General features: G+C 33.3%; 2 protein-coding genes across 3 annotated transcripts in view; one reads left to right on the top strand and one right to left on the bottom strand.

Moving 5' to 3' along the window:
* LOC132204753 (forkhead box protein P1) overlaps positions 1 to 16,331 on the top strand; it is a 241,170-nt gene that overhangs the window by 88,072 nt on the left and 136,767 nt on the right. The window lies entirely within an intron of this gene.
* Positions 5,218 to 7,150, bottom strand: LOC132204401 (brain acid soluble protein 1-like). Its single transcript, XM_059632892.1, has 12 exons — positions 7,038 to 7,150; positions 6,714 to 6,735; positions 6,589 to 6,630; positions 6,405 to 6,533; positions 6,241 to 6,345; positions 6,112 to 6,189; positions 6,034 to 6,060; positions 5,866 to 5,952; positions 5,726 to 5,818; positions 5,650 to 5,676; positions 5,497 to 5,589; positions 5,218 to 5,416 (listed from the first exon to the last, which is right to left on the bottom strand). The coding sequence occupies exons 1-12, from the start codon at positions 7,080 to 7,082 to the stop codon at positions 5,304 to 5,306; spliced, it is 861 nt and encodes a 286-aa protein (XP_059488875.1). The 5' UTR covers positions 7,083 to 7,150; the 3' UTR covers positions 5,218 to 5,303.

Below are 16,331 nucleotides of genomic sequence, written 5' to 3'. Positions count from 1 at the left end.
GAATATAATATTTGTATTTTATCAAATAAATATATGTCTTTTTCAGCTTCAAAAACAGAAGAAATTTGTTATTCATTCAAAATTTAGTGAGCTCGTGAGCAGATATACACGTTGCGTGGTTGGTTATTCAAATTGTTTTCGAGTCGAGAAACAAACAGCACAGCTTTTTCGATCAGCGCTCGGCGCAGGGGGTGTAGATATGGAAATGGGTCTTTTTATATTGCTCTCGCAGTTAGCAAGCACGGGGAGCGCATTTTATTAGTATTTTGCTTTTCCGTGTGATAAGGCAAGGTGTCTATTAAGGCTTGATGATTCTTTTGCATGTTTCGTTCTACGAATGGGGAAAGAAAGGGCAGCGAGCGAGCAGGAAAAGCGTCTTTAAATGAATGGCCGTCTGCGCACGTTAAATTAGGAAGTTTTCTTGTTAGTGGAGGAAGTCGTTTTTTAAACGCGGCGATCAATCACACGGCCGAGAAGTGTGCTTTGAATGGCCAACGAGAGATCCAAATTAAACGCTACTTATATATTATTCCTAAAAAAAAAACTTATGGCGGAATTTTCTTTTATTTGGAACATTTTCCTTCGGGTTTGATTCTATAATTTCTTCAATTTTTATTCAATTATAAATTATGCGGTATTTTCAAGGAAGTTCATTAAATTCTGAAAACAATCTATCTTTTTAGATTTACATTTTATTTTACGAAGTTCCCATAACTGGGAGTAAAATTTTAGAAATCAAGATTACAATTAAATAAATATCTCTTAATTTTTTCATTCCTTTTGGCATAAAAACTAATATTTTTACTGCTCTTAAAAAACATTATTTTGCATCGGAATCAACTTTTCTCAGTTTTAGAATATTAAAGTTTTGATAAGGAAATTAACACCGTTTTTAATTTTATTTCTTAAAAATTTAATTAAAAATTAATGAAAAGTGAAACAATTTCTTATTCTACATTATTTAAATCGCTCTAACCTATTTATTCCCTTTTATGTTTCAGGTAAGATCTGATCCAGCTCCGTCCGTTATCTTTATTCTTTCCAAGCTCACGGTAAGCTTTGAATTTGAAACCCAAATGTATGTATTTGATACTGTCTGTGTTTTTGGCCGGAAAGAAATCCCTCTCGCAGATCACAATAACTCTCACGGCGATCTGGCTGTCGTCCAACAACGAAAGGGTGCCGCAAAAAGTGGTCCGTCTCTTCTCCGCGTGTATAAAACTAAATTCATCCCAATACACACACCCTATTTAAATAATGCTATGGGGGTCCTGCTGCTGAAACAACCCTCTCTCTTTTTCTTCTCGTCACACACGCGGCGGCAAATTACGAATCTAATCGGTGGAATTTCAGTGTTTTGCCGAGGAAAATATACCAAAGTGAGAGAGCATGGGGGTTTGCCAAAGCCTATATCCTGCCTCGGCGGCTGTTTTCTCTGTGCGCCATCATCCCCTTTGCATGACAAATGACTGGTCGCTTTCCTATCTCGTAAATACATACATGCAGAGTGCGAGAGAGAGAAAGCGAAGAGCGGTCGATCGCGTTTCGCACCCACCGCTCTCCCGTGCGTAAACGAAAGCAAACTCTACTGGAAATGCAAAACCGTTCGGACTTGAAAGGTGCAAGTCTGGAAATTGAATTTGCCCGATAAGAATGTATAGTTGCAAATTTTCATCTACTTCAACTTGTCAAAAGTTAATAAACCTAGAAAAAGTTAGAGATAATTAGTAGAATTATTATTGGGAATGGAAAATGATAATTTTTTTAATTCTGGAATTTTTGACATTCCATACAGTTCACATATTAATTGCTTAGATTTTTACGTTTTGGTTAAATCTAAATAAGGTATTTGATTTTAGAGAATTTGGAGAGAGATCAATTTTATTTTACAAAAACTTCAAAGGTAACAAGGCCAGTAAAAAAATGTGTGAAAATTTTAATAAAACTTCATAAGTTGAATAACCAAGCAGGTTTAAAATCAAAATCCTTAATAATGCATTAATTATGAAGGTTTATTCCATTCTCATCTATTAAAGTAAATTTTTTCTTATTTTCATGAATACTTTAATTTTGAACAATTGAATATTATTTAAACAATGAGACTGTTGCAATTGGACGAATAAAACGAACTACAAAATATTTACAAAATTGATCATTTGAAACAAATTCTGTGACAAATTTTCTTCTAAATATAAAAAGTATGTAATAAACATTCTTTTTAATTACAGATTTTATCATTACGTGATATTTTAAATCATGCATTTACTTCAAAAAAAAAAAACGCATTCCAAATTTTTTATTCTAATTGAATCAAACATTGAATTTTCATATTGAAATTTTTGCATAAAATAATTCCCACTCTTTTTATCAGTTTGAATGGGAATGAATGGACACGGCGGTACACGTTTTTGCTGTGCGGGGGTGGGTTGTGGTGGTGCCCATCCATGCACCGACCGCTCAATGGTGCTCATCCCCCGTTTCAATGCGTCAGCCGGCGAGGCGTGTTTTGCCATAGTGGTGTGTTTTGTTGTGCCCGCGACCTGCCCCAACGCATGTTGCGCTCGGCCGACGTGTTTGTCAGTGCGCAGGGTGTGTGTGTTGCCGGTTGCCAGCCTCTTGAATGGGCCCGCTGTTGTGTTGCACCAGCACGTATACAACCGGCACAACACCATAAACGCGCGCACGCCGCCGCCGCCACCCTCCCTCTCAAGTCGTAATTTGCTCCGCAGCAGACTCGTCTGCCACTTTCCGACTTGGCCAAACCAATGTTACATGAAAAAAGGTGAAAAAAAAAACGAAACAAGAAACTATTCAGTTTTAATTAATAAATAATCAAAGTTTTACCATTAAATTAATTCTTTTATTTTCTAATTTTAAATAAAGTTGATTATCATCACACACTTACGTTAGTTAAGTAAGCTTAATATTTATTTAAATAGAATGTTTTAAAGTTAAACTTAGCCAACATTTATATAAATAATAAAAGCATCATTTATATACATATTTTTATATAAATGTTATTTTAACAATATTATATTATATTATTTTTTATGTATATTGTATTAGTTGATGATTAATTTTTTTTCATAACTGGCAACTTATTATTTACAGCTACTTGTGCCTTGTATCAATTCTTTGAAAGTAATTGATAAAAATTCTATTAATTGCATAAAACACAGCAGTTAAGAAATAAGATTATTGGAATTCAAAAATTGATCTCGCAAGCTCTTTCGTTTTGCTGAATTTTATGTTCATCTGTCAAATTAATTAAATCATTAAGTTGTCAATTTATATTTATGATCATCTCAAACAAACGTTGTTCTATAAAGCTGAGTGGTAAATTTGCAAAAACTGGCGAAAACCAAAAACATCCATTTCTCTTCACAATTAATATAATTATTTATTAAAATTATGGAATATGTTAAATGATGCCTCAGCAATGGGCTCATTTTTTGAGTAATTTTCACTCTCCCACTCTGGTATTCATCTCGATCTGACATCTATTTTGGATGCATTAGTCTTGTAAACAGGGGCCGCCTCTCTCTCGAGGAGCCGGCGTGTTTATCAAGAAACAAAATACCTGTTTACTTAAATGCGGGACCGCGTAATGGATTTCTGATGCTTCGCCTTCCACGATTCTGACAGCGAGTTTGTTTAGCGAAGAAAAACTCGCTTTTTACACATCGGTTTGAAGTATTAACAACAAGCGTCTGAAAAGCCATTAATTCATCGCTTTTTCGAGTCGTCATCTGTACGAGAGCGCGTGGGAAACGTGGCATCCACGAATTTAAAATTAACATCATAAAGCTCTTAAAACTGTCCCTGTCATGTCGATTCGAGATATGAAATAAATTTCGCAAGTATTAAAATTGAACTTCAGAATTATGAAGATTTTATACATAATTGAAGTTTCGTATAAAAGATTTTTTTTTAAATATTCCAAATTTCTAATTATTCAATTTGAATTCATTTTTTTTTAAAACTTAGACTTAAAAAGTTACTGCTAAAATTTCCTTGTCACGCTCCGAACAATATTTCGTCAGCCGGCGGAAAGTTTTTGTTATGCGCAGAACGCTATAGCGCAAGATGGACGCGTTTTTAATTAACCGAGAGAAGCGAGCGTTGTTTTGTGTCCCGAAATTAATTTCACGCGCAAAGAGATCGCCGCTCTTTAGTTTGCTTTTTCGGATTGACAATTTGACGGGCGGCCTTTCGCTTGTTGTGTGTGTTTTGCATTAAGCAGGGAGAAAGAGGGAAAGCAGGGGTTCCGTTTTTTGATAAATAACCAACCGCCTGTCGTTCACTCATTTTCGGGTCGGAGCTGTTTTGATTGTTTTTGGCCGCCGCGCGTTGACAGCCGACGACCCCTCAAATTGAGTTGGAGAGAGTGGATCAACCTGGGTGAGCGAGCGAGATTTATTAGCCAAAGTGGTTGACGGGGCCGAATCGAAAATCCGCACGAGCGACCGACGTCAACTAGCGAAAGTTGATTCGATTTTTGGCTCAAGCAGGAAAATATTTTGCCTGGAAAATAGATTTTTTTTACAACGTACAATATATTTTTGAGCTTATTCAAAATTTTCTAGATTGAACATAAAAATGTATAATTAATTCACTAAATGTCACAATAAATTTGTTTTTTCAGTTAATTTTCAAGCATTAATTTCTCATTTATAGGCAATTTAAGAATTATTTGATTATTTCAACTATTATTTATTTATTTAAATAAATAAATCAGAATAAATTAATAAATACTATTAAAATGAAAATCAGCTCCTATTGCTAACTTTTTAACTGGAAAAAGTGATCTTAGATTAAACTAATTTTTCAAAATGCTTAAAAAAACGTTAAAAAAACGTGATAAATGTCTAAATTATTTTAATTATTTTCTTCTTATTATGATTTAAATTTATATTATTTTTTTCTTTTTTAACACATATGAAATTGGGAAAAGTTTTGTGGTGGAAATTTAATTTTTTTAATTAAAGGGAATACATTATAATAAATATTTCTTGTAAAATTTGAATGTTTAATTTTAATTAAACATATTTAAAAATAATACATTTTCTCAGCAAAATGGTCAACAAAATGCGTAAACTAAAAAAACATAAATTGCAAAATATTCTTCTTTATATAAGTGGCATGGTAAATAGGATTTTTCCTCTACTCTTATAGCCTTTTAACAATATTTAAACTATCTGGAAAAAAAATAATTCAATACAACTCAGTTCGAAAAGTTCACACAGATGTTTATTTTCTTTCGTGCGTAAATAAAAACGGGGTGCATAAAAATGGTTACAAATTTATTCACTCAAAATGAATCCACGAGTTTTTCGGACGACTTCGGCATTGCTATTGTTGTCAATTGCACCTTTTTGGATCGCCGCGTAGCCAGTGCCCTCACCGCCAACTCCGCCTGTAATGAAATTTGCATTGTATGTTACGTTACTGAACAAAATTAATTTGGTCAAAATGCAATGATTATTTTTATTTTACCCCCCGCAGCTGCAATTTTATCAGGTGCGCCGGAATTTCCAGGCCTTTCTTGATTGGGCCTGATGTCTATGGCTTGTCTCCCGTGAGATTTAACTAACGAATTGAAATGTGAAAAGTTTAAATAAATTTTTAGGTATAAATTTTCTGTCTTACCGATGGGCTTGGCAGGTAAATCAAATTCTAACGTGACAGTTGCTCAGTTTAAGATTTTTTTTTTAAATTTCAGTACTTGCAGAACCCGTTCCTCCTGTGCCAACACCCGCACCGGTCTTTTCCGCCTGTTCAGGTTTTGGGGGCATTTTATCTGCAGCCAATTTTCCAGCTAGGGGAAAAAATAAGCACTTTCCAAATTTTCAATTTTTTTATTACCTGCAACCTTGCCGGTACCTTGAACCTCCACTCCTCCTCCGCTTAAAGGTTGCGCGTCTGTTTTCACAGGAGTGTTTTCCTTTTTATCTATAATTTAGATTAAATTTCGCAAAACGTTTCAATATTTAGTTTTAATAAAAAAAAAATATTAAGATTTTACTGTCTTACCGACGGGCTTGGCAGGTAACTCTAGCTCTAATGTGAACGTTGCTTAGTTCAAGCAAATAAAAACTAAAATTTCAGTACTTGCCGCATCTCCACCGGTGCCTTCAGTACCTCTCGATGGACTTTTTGGGGGCCTTTTGGGAACAGCCACATCTGCAGCTAGGGGAGTGGATCAGCAAATTCCTGATATGTTAATGATTTTTATTTTACCTGCAAGGGCTGCAACCTTGCCGCCGGTACCACCACCTTCCACTCCTCCTCCTCCTCCGCTTAAAGCTTTTGCGTCTGTCTTTGCGGCAGAGTTTCCTTTTTTATCTAACGGGAATTAAATTTCTCAAAATTAAACAGGTATTCCAGATTTTCTACAAATTTACCTGGAGCTGAAACTTTTGCTGTGCCCTTCTTTTTCTTTGGAGGTTGAGCACGCTTTTGTCTGGAGTGTTGATTGTCAGCATCATTTCCGCATCCTGTTTCAGGATCGCACGGATCGTCAGCGGATCGCTCTGGAATATTCTATTGGCAAAATCGGATTCTGAAGTTGGTTTTGAAATAACTTACCAACTTTTTTTAATTCGGAATCTTCGTCTTCAAACGAATCGGCTAAATTTGTATTACAATTGAAAACGGGATAAATATATTAAGTGAAAATCAGTAGAAATATGGTAAGTTGTAATTGCACTTACCAGCAGGAAATGCTACTGCAACCTATTTTAGAATAAGATTTTAATATATGTATCGTTCACACAATTATGAATAAAATTTAAAAAAAAAACGTGTTTGGAGCGAAATTTCCTTTACTTTTTTCATTAAAATTTTAATACAATTTTTTATTTCTTCAATAAATTGAAAAAATCTGACCAACTTCTATGAAAGTTGGTAAAAATATTTCATTTCAGACTTAAAAGCCTTTGGAATTTTGATATAAGTTTTTAATTTGACATATATATTTTATGCTAATCGAGATATTGTTTAACTAAAATCACAATATTTATAACATTTATACTGACCACGAAGAGCAAAACGCCAATGGTCAACACACTGATCGCTCTCATTTTGGCGAATGTCCTCTACTTTTTGATGGCGCTTACTTTTATGCAGTTCAGCTCTCCGTCCTTGAAAACTGGAAAATGCGCAACTGGAAATTGAAAGCGACCCACGTCAGAGCTTGCGAAATCAACCAGGCAGCGTTTAAACATTTATTGGTCCACTTCCTGCTGTCTGTGCTGGTTGGCAATTCTAGATTGCAAAATATGAATCATGGAAACACATGATTTTTTTTCAACAAAAATGTTTATGCATTGGAAATATCTAGAAGAGCATTTTTTTTAACAATTCAACTACATTAGTTTTTTTGCAATATTTTTAATTAATTAGCAATCCATGTATTAATGCAGCAGAGGATTTACATTATTATTTATATTTAATAAATTAGTGAAAGTGCCAGTGCGCTTTAGTTATCATTTCAATGTTACTGTGCCAAATTTTTTTTTCGATGCAAAAATATTGTATAAATTCATGATGCTCCACTGCTAAAAAAATTGCCACCTAATTTTCAGCAGAATAATTTGACATAAAATTAAAATTGGTCACGCTTCCTCCCTATTGGTGGAGCATCAATGTTTTCTTTTATTAACTCGTATACGCAAACAGGAACAAGTTTGCGCTGGAAATTTCAAGAAAAGATATTCTTCAATTGAATAAAAGTAAATTTATTAAATTATTTTATATGAATATTCTCATACAATTTGAAAATTGTTTCAAATGCTGTTGAAATATATCGACCGAAACAGATGCTGAGCACAAATCATTGTAGAAAAATTGGTGGGGTTTTCAAGAAAATTAACTTTGGGAATTTTCACCCAGTTAAAATTTTTATTACCACATCAACAATTTTCTATAATCAAACAACTTGATTATTTTTGTTTTGGTTTTGGTTTTTGTTATTGTAAAAATTTCCACCAATGTTTTTAATTCAAATATTAACATATTTACAAAGTGGAGTATTTCTTCCCTTTTAATAAATTCCGGTATAATAATTTATCATTTTGATACTTGGGTAAATAATTTATTCAATATTACACAATCGGCTGTAAAACTTCAAAAATGTTTATTTTTTAATGCAAAAATGAAAACTGGGTGCTCAAAATTGTTGTAAATTTATTCGCTCAAAACGAATCCACGAGTTTTTCGTGCGGTTTCAGCAATTGCACCTTTTTGGATCGACCCAGTGCCTTCGGAACCAACTCCGCCTGTAATGATTGCTTGAAAAAATTCAATTAGAATTATTTTTATTCTCACCCGCTGCGGCTAAATTTTTAGCAGGTGGTGCATTTCCGTCGGAATTTGCAGCTTTTTGTTCAACTGGCTTGATGGCCTTTCTCCCAGATTGAGCTAACGGATTGAAATGTAAAGGTTTTTCATACTAAATTTTTAGTAAATTCCACGTTTGTCTCCAGAACCCACACCTCCACCACTTTGTTCCGCCGCTGCTTTTTGGGGAATTTTATCTGCAGCCAATTTTCCAGCTAGGAGAGAGTAAATTAGCAAATTCAAGGTTTTATTTTGTATTTTCTCATTACCAGCAACCTTGCCGGTACCTTGTTCTTCTACTCCTCCTCCTAAAGGTTGCACGTTGTTCTTCACGGAAGTGCTTCCCTTTTTTACTGTAAATTGAAAGAAAAAAGTATCACTATCTTTTAAAATTGCCCACGAAAAATTTACTTGTCTTCTTTTTCTTTGGAGGTTGAGCACGCTTTTGCCTGGAGTGTTGATTGTCAGCATCATTTCCGCATCCTGTTTCAGGATCGCAAGGACTGTCAGGGGATCGCTCTGAAATATTCTGTTTGTAAAAATTGGAAGCTGAAATTGGCTTTGAGATGTATTACCAACTCTTTTTAATTCAGCGGTGTCATCATCTGCGTCGTCCAATGAATCTGCTTAATTTTTTAAAATTTAAATAATTAATAGGAATTAAAGACATTTTTTAATGGAAATAAGACAATTTTAATTGTACTCACCAGCAGGAAAAGCTACTGCAACCTATAAACGAATAAGATTTTTCATTTTTATCAATTTACCACACAAAATAACATAATTTTATATATTTGTATGTTTTCTATTTCCAACGCTAATTAATTTAAAAAGTTTATACTTTTAAATCAAAGTTGGTTAAAATATTTTAGACCTTTGGAAATTTTAGTAAATTCTAAATTGTTCAAGTACTTTATCCCATTCAAGACTTTTTTGTGTGCAGAAACAATATTTATGAACTTTGTACTGACCACGAAGAGAAAAACGCCAATGGCCAACACTCTGATTGCTCTCATTTTGGTGAATATCTTCTAATTTTTGATGGCCCACCATTTTATACTTTTCAGATTTCCGCCCGAGAAAACAGGAAATTGAGCAACTGGAAATTGAAATCGTCCCACGTCATATTTTGGGAAATCAACCGAGCAGCGTTTAAACAAAACATTTTATTTATGCCAACTTCCTGATGCTGTCTGTGCTAGGTGATAAATTTCAAAATGTTGAAATATAAATCATCAAAACATGTCAAATCGTTGTTGTTGTTGTTTTGTATTTTTTAAAAGAGGTCGTTTCTGCGTTTGAAATTGGAGCAATTTTTTAAATTTTTGCACTTCAATGGGGTTTTGCTTAGTGTTGGGAAAAAACAATTTTTGACAGCTGTAATTAATTTCTCATGAACCCTAAAGCCACCTTTTTTATAATTTACATTGTTAACATTCATAACTAAAATAATCAAAATTTTACCGACTCTTTATTTTCTTGTATATATTATTTTTATTATTAACCCAATTGTAACAAATACATTGTTTACAATCAAGTTTTGAAAAAGTCTAGTGCTGGATAAATTTTTAACATCATTTTCCATAGTTTGAGTAAGAGAAATATGCTTCAATTTTTTTTCTCTTCGGCGTGGTTGGAAAATCACCCACAGCCCTAACGTTGCGTCTGACAGACAGCTGCATTCAATGAACCGACACAATTTTGACAACTTAAAATAAATATTAAAAATGTGCCTTAATTGATATTTTTAATCTGGTGTGGACGAGAGCGACGGGCATGCAGAAATTGAAGAGGGGGTGTTTTTTTTTCCAGGGGGCGGCGCACGATGGACCGCGAATGGAACTTAATCATAACTCTTCTGCTGGCATGGAAATTTTTTTGTCATCTGTATTCCGAGTGAGCGTCGGTATGTCATGTTGTCAATAAAGAACGTGCGCGCCGCACTCGTATACTAGCGAATATTATTATTTCCATACACCGCCAGACCGTGTATGCAACTCTCGGTGGTTTTTTTTTTTTTGCCAGTGTGTGTGTGATGAGACAGATTTTAATTGGGAAAACTCATTTGGCCCTTTTTGTGTGGCGGCTCGCGGCAAAGAGATTAATATTTTTGTGGCACTGCTGTGTTTGTTGGACGCTTTTTGTCCTTGTCTGCACGGACTTTTTTTATTCACATCACGCAGATTTGAATTTTATCCTACACCAAATTATCAACCGTTTATATGAACAAACGTTTTTATTGTAAAAATTTAAATAATATAAATTGATTTTTACCGCAAGTAACAAAAATTTAAATTAGAACTTTCCATTTCGATAGAAATTATAAATACTAGGAAAATTTCAATACCTTATTTAAAATTGTGATAAATATAGTAGATTAAATTAAAAATCTTACAGGTATGATTAAAATTTTACAGCTTGCTCTTGAAATATTAGATTTTAACGCCTCAGAGATTCCTACAAGTGGTGGTGCCGAATTTGGCCAAGATTCAATCTATTTGTTTTTCAAAAACAAAATGAAAAAAAATAGATTGTAACTATATTGAAAATAAACATTATTATAAATCAAATTAATTTTTATATTTTTATTTCTTCTACTCTGATCGAGACAAAATTGAATTTAAAAATATAACTCACTTTCAATTTTGGTATCTTATAATGAAAAATGCTAAATTTTTAATCAGATTTACATGACGATCACAAATATATAATTTAATAGAGGATTTTTTGGAGAAAAAAATCCCCTCCTAAGCCTCGATCAAGTCTTCCCCCATGTGGCCCGCGCTTTGCAAAAATAATTATTCTCGCCTCGAAACACAGGCAGTCTAATAAAAGAATGGAAAAAATTCGCATTCAGAAAAATAATAAGTGGTCTCGGACCAGCCGGCGGAAAATCTCTTTTTCGGATATTATTACTTTCTCCCCAATAAAAAAACCGCGATTATAACGCACTTGGGCCGCGAGCAGGAGAAAAATAACGCGCGGTGTAATATTTTTTTTCTCCTCGCAGGGTAAATATGCGCGAGGCGTGTAATACTCTGGAGATTATTATTTGGCGGTTTCTCTCCCCCGCAGCTAGCCTCGTAATCCCGCACATTAATGGCCTGCGATGCCTCCTTAAGCTGACCACTTAATGTTATTGCAATATTTTTTCGCTGCCAGTGAAAACTAAAAACACCATAATCCACAATAAGCGTACAAAAATATGCAGAAAATTATCGGGAATAAAAAATTTGATAAAATATTATTTTATTGAATTTATAGTTATTAATATTATTAAATAATTAATGAATTAAAAAATACTACATTTGTCTGATCCTTTGCAATGATGTAAAATTTTTGGTCGATATGAAAACTGTTAACAATAAAAACAATAATTTACAATTAATTAAAAAAAATTTACGTTTAAATAATTCAAGGATAGTTTTTTTTAAGCTTCATTTTGGCAATTATAGAATTTTTTTTAATAAATTTCATTTTCGGAAAATTTTTGAAATGAAAATTTAGCTTGGTGAAAATCAAGTGCTAAAAAATCAGTGTATAGGGCTGCAGTTCCCGGAGACCTCCCTTCGGATTTCGCCTCTCTCCGTGTGACTTGATAGCCATTTAGGGTCGAGATGATGGCGCGAGTCTTATTAACACTCGAGTGGACGTGAATGTGTCTTTAAAAAGGTATAATAGCGGCGCATATACCGAAAGGAAAAGGAAGGGCATCTGCTCTCTCTGCGGCGAGAGCGACTAAAATGGCTTAATAGCTCATTATGCGCGAAAAATTTCGGGGACGCGTTTGGTTTTATAGAGATGAAGGGACCTCCCATACCATCACCGCTGCTTGCTCTGCATTGATCAGGAAGCTGGAAAAGTGTCGGGAGTTATCGGTATGAAGCTGAAAAATTAGTTAAATATATTTTTTAAATACAATTCTGTTAATTTTTTTTAAATTTAATTTGGATCGCTAGTTATATCAGTTTAAATTTGCATTTCATTTTTTAAGTTTAATTTTTTACAAATAATTTCTAGATAAATAAATAAATTTAATTGTAATTTTTAATTTTTACACAGACTTTTAAGAAAAATAAAATGTATGAAGTTTGGATTAGTCAAAATCATTCCAAAATAAAATCAAATTTGTGAGGAATATTAGACAAAAATGATGAAAATTTGGATTTTTTTTTCAAACATCACTTTTCTTTTGGAAGATAATTCTTGTCATGGTGGCGGAAAGTCTTGCATATAATTTTGACGGGCGCGCACTAAAGGCAAAACAAACAGTCGCAGCGCGCATAAAGGCGTCCCATATCCATTGTTTAAAGTTGCTCGCTGCTGCCGAGGGCTTTTGCCTGACAACAACACAAAAATGTCCCACGAGAGATCTGTTTTCGGGAGTGTAAATATTGTTCTTGCGTCGCGGCGCAGTCATTTCCAAAAGCGCTCAAGGGGGCCGACCTCTCATGTGCCGCGAGACACGAGGTCGGAGGATAAAGAAACATGCAAAAGTGAATTGGAAAATTTAAATGAAAAGCTTCCATTATCCTGAAATCATTTTAAATTTATTATATACAATTTTATCATGTTCTTCAAATAAAAATATCACTAAAAAAAATAAAACCAAAAATTTAGAGAGATAGAAGACAATTTTAATTCACAGTATGTTTAATTGATGTTCTTTATTCACATTATTTATAAACATCAATCAGCATTATTTAATGTAAAAATATCATAGTAACAATGTAAAAGAAAAAATAATTGTAATCAATAATATCAATAATAATACTAATAATATTATTAAAATTAAAAGCAGTATATTATTATAATAATTAGTAGTATGTCCGTTAAAAATATTTTTATATTTGATTTTTACTTAATTGTTTTATTTTTTTTAAATGTTATTTAAATTTTTCCTTATTGTTAGATAAAAAATTTGGATTTGATAATTTCTTTTTAAGATTTTCTTCACTCCTTGCAATTTTTTTCCCATTCTCATTCAATTTTTGTCAAAAGCGCATGAGAAATTTTGCAACAAATGCGAGGCGACAAAATAGGAAGTTGTTTCACGACCCCGTCTCTCGCTGCTTTTTCTTTGTCAGCTCCGCAGACTCGACGGAGGTACCTCGGGGCTATTTTATTTGCATGTCCATCTGGCAGCGGAGAAAGACCAACGCTGTCGGAAAATGTACGAGAATATGCGGGAAGGAAAGAAAGAAAGAAAGAGCCACCCACCCCACCCCGCACATCTTTTTTCGCCGCTTTTTCTATAATACATCATCAAACTGAAACGGCGCGTCTTCTTTTCATTACGGCCGCCAGCCGCCGGCTGTTTTTCTTGTTTTAAAACAAACTGCTGGGAAAATACAGAGTCGAATATGCAAAGTCGCCCTTTTCCAACCGTCACTTTTTTCCTTCTAAATGTCTTATTGATTTGGAAAATAAAAATTCCAGACTGAAAAATTCGGAGCGGAATAAAAACTTTTATTATAATTTAATTAATTAATTTTTTTCTTGGCATTTAAAGAAGTAAAACATGTTTCGTTAAATTTTGAGGGTAAATAATTAATTTTTTAATTTTTTTGTCACTTTATTCGAGTGGCAAAAACTTTCGTTTTAGGTTTCATGAAATTTATATCAATTTTAAGTCAATCCAATTTTTAGGAATATTCCCCTCAAAGTCAGTGTAAAAAATCAATATTCATTTTCAATACTTGAGTTTATTCAATTTTTCTTATGATGTCTTCTTGGAATTGGCACATTGAAACCTACAAATTATTTCCAAAATAAAGAAAAAAAATGATCTTAAAAATAAATCAGACCGTTTTTTCAGCAGAATGACTTTCAATTAATTATTAATTTATAACTTCTAAAATTGTCTTGTGGATCAAATTTAAAAAAATTATGTAATTTGAATCAATTAAAAATTCCTCTATTTTTCATATGTTAATTATTTAAATTTTGAATAACTTCATTGGATTTATCTGGTCCCAAATTCAATGGACAAATTTTTATGTAATACAACGTTATGAATTGGGTCAGTCCAAAAGTGGACTACGGAAAAATTGATTGCTTTTATCTGACAGGGTATTTGTATTTCAGACTCATTACACGGCTTTTATCTTAACGAAATGCGCGTGATTACTTTTCTCATTTCCCCTGCTCGATCTCGAGCAAATTATACAGTTTTGACAAACAGTTCATGAAAACGACATTACCGTATAAGGTAAACGCGGCGACGGCGACGGACAAGATACAATCTAGCAGGTGCACAACTCATTACAATAAGTATTAAAACGCGAGAGGGCCACGAAAATTGGACTAATAATACGCGCAAGCTTCACCCTTTCGTCCGCTGCGCGATAAGATATTGCTCGCGGAACGAAAAGCATACATACCAAATTAGCCCTGTCGGCGGCCCTCTGGCTTTGCGTGCCAAACTATTGTTTTTCTTTTAATGGGCAATATAAATATGAAATATGCATCGTGCTGAAATATGCATGAGAGTATCTCTCTGTGTTTGGCCATCATTGTGTCGTAACTTGCTGACCACGGCGCAGACCTCGTAAATTGGCGCCGACAACCAGGGGCGGCTCTAGATTTTTATTTAAAAACTTAATTTTTAAGCTTCATTATTAATTATCAAATTGCTTTAATTCATTAAATAGCGTAAATTTAATCAAAAAATAATAATTTTAACACAAATATCACTTATTCTTTCAATGAAATTAAATTTCCGGTAGGAAGATGTGTTTTTTTTTTCATCATATTTGTGATTTTGATATTAATTGTAACTTTGCTGGGTACTCAAAAATAAATAGTATTGTTTTCTCCAAATTAATGTAAATTAGTAAAATTCAATTATTTTATCTTTTACAGACCTAATTTTGTTGAATATTATTTAATTTTAAAATTATTTAATTAAATACTATTTATTATTGAATTATTATTTTTATTTAATTGATTTTAATTTCTTATAATTTAATTACTGTTTTCCAATAATTGCAAAAAATGGTTCCTATTGTTGAAAAGACTTAACGATTCAAGTCTCTTAGACAAAATTCCTATAAATTAGTTAGTTTACAATTAAAGATTTTGACATTTTTAATGGAAATAAAATTTAAATAGCTCTCCTGAATTTTTGCTTATTGGTAAATTTTATTTAAATTTGAATTTTTTCTTTTTTAAAATCATTAAATTCTCAATTTTATATATTCCTATTGAACATTTTTTGTCTTAGTGTAATCAATTTCCAACACCGCCACTGTTCTCAACTCTGCCAGCAATTTTCACTTGGCCATTGGAAGTTGTCGATTATTGCATTATACTGCCCCTTCCTTTCTTTTACTTTGCCCTGGACTGGAAGGAAGGCGAGTCTGTCCGCGTGCGTCCGTTTGCAAAAGTCAAACACCGCTCACGACATCTTCTAATGTCCTGTACACTCATATTGCAGAACGGAGTGTCAATATTATGGTTTTTGTTGCAGACATCGAGTACGAACGGTGTAATTATTATTTGCCCCGACGTTTCAAAAACACCCCGCGCCAAACAATAATAATTCATGCGCGATCATGTCAAAGCGGGGCTATTTGATGGCCGGGTAATTGCCATCAACATGCCACGCCATGCTTTATTAGCGCATGTTAAATCAACATTCATTTCAGTCGTTGGAATAATTCTGCGGTTTGTATTGATCTGTGTCGTCCGCCGATATTAAATTACACACGCACTCGTTGCAATTCATACTTATTCGATCGATTTTAATCAAATATGTGAAGCTTTCTATAATTACGCTTGACCTGTCACATGGAATGGAGAAACAACATTTGTCACTAGATTTAAATCCATAGAATACACTGAGATTAAAATTTTATTATTTCTTCAAGGAATGCTAACATTGAACTGGGATTTTATTTACAAATAAATATAAAATCATCAAATATTTTCTATGTGGTCTGCACTTTAGACAAAAATTGCTTCAATTATTCTTCAAATATTTATGGATT

The sequence above is a fragment of the Neocloeon triangulifer genome, unplaced genomic scaffold, assembly GCF_031216515.1.
Source record: "Neocloeon triangulifer isolate White Clay Creek 2 clone unplaced genomic scaffold, ASM3121651v1 ptg000022l, whole genome shotgun sequence".
Taxonomy (NCBI): Eukaryota; Metazoa; Arthropoda; class Insecta; order Ephemeroptera; family Baetidae; genus Neocloeon; species Neocloeon triangulifer.
The sequence above is the reverse complement of the archived record's forward strand: the minus strand, read 5'-3'. Positions and strand labels throughout refer to the sequence as shown.

Coding starts and splice junctions, on each gene's coding strand:
- LOC132204401 (XM_059632892.1), bottom strand. CDS start 7,082: ATGAGAGCGATCAGTGTGTTGACCATTGGCGTTTTGCTCTTCGTG. Junction 5,590..5,649: donor TTTACCTGCCAAGCCCATCG/GTAAGACAGAAA, acceptor TCAATTCGTTAG/TTAAATCTCACGGGAGACAA. Junction 5,417..5,496: donor TAAAATTGCAGCTGCGGGGG/GTAAAATAAAAA, acceptor ATTTCATTACAG/GCGGAGTTGGCGGTGAGGGC.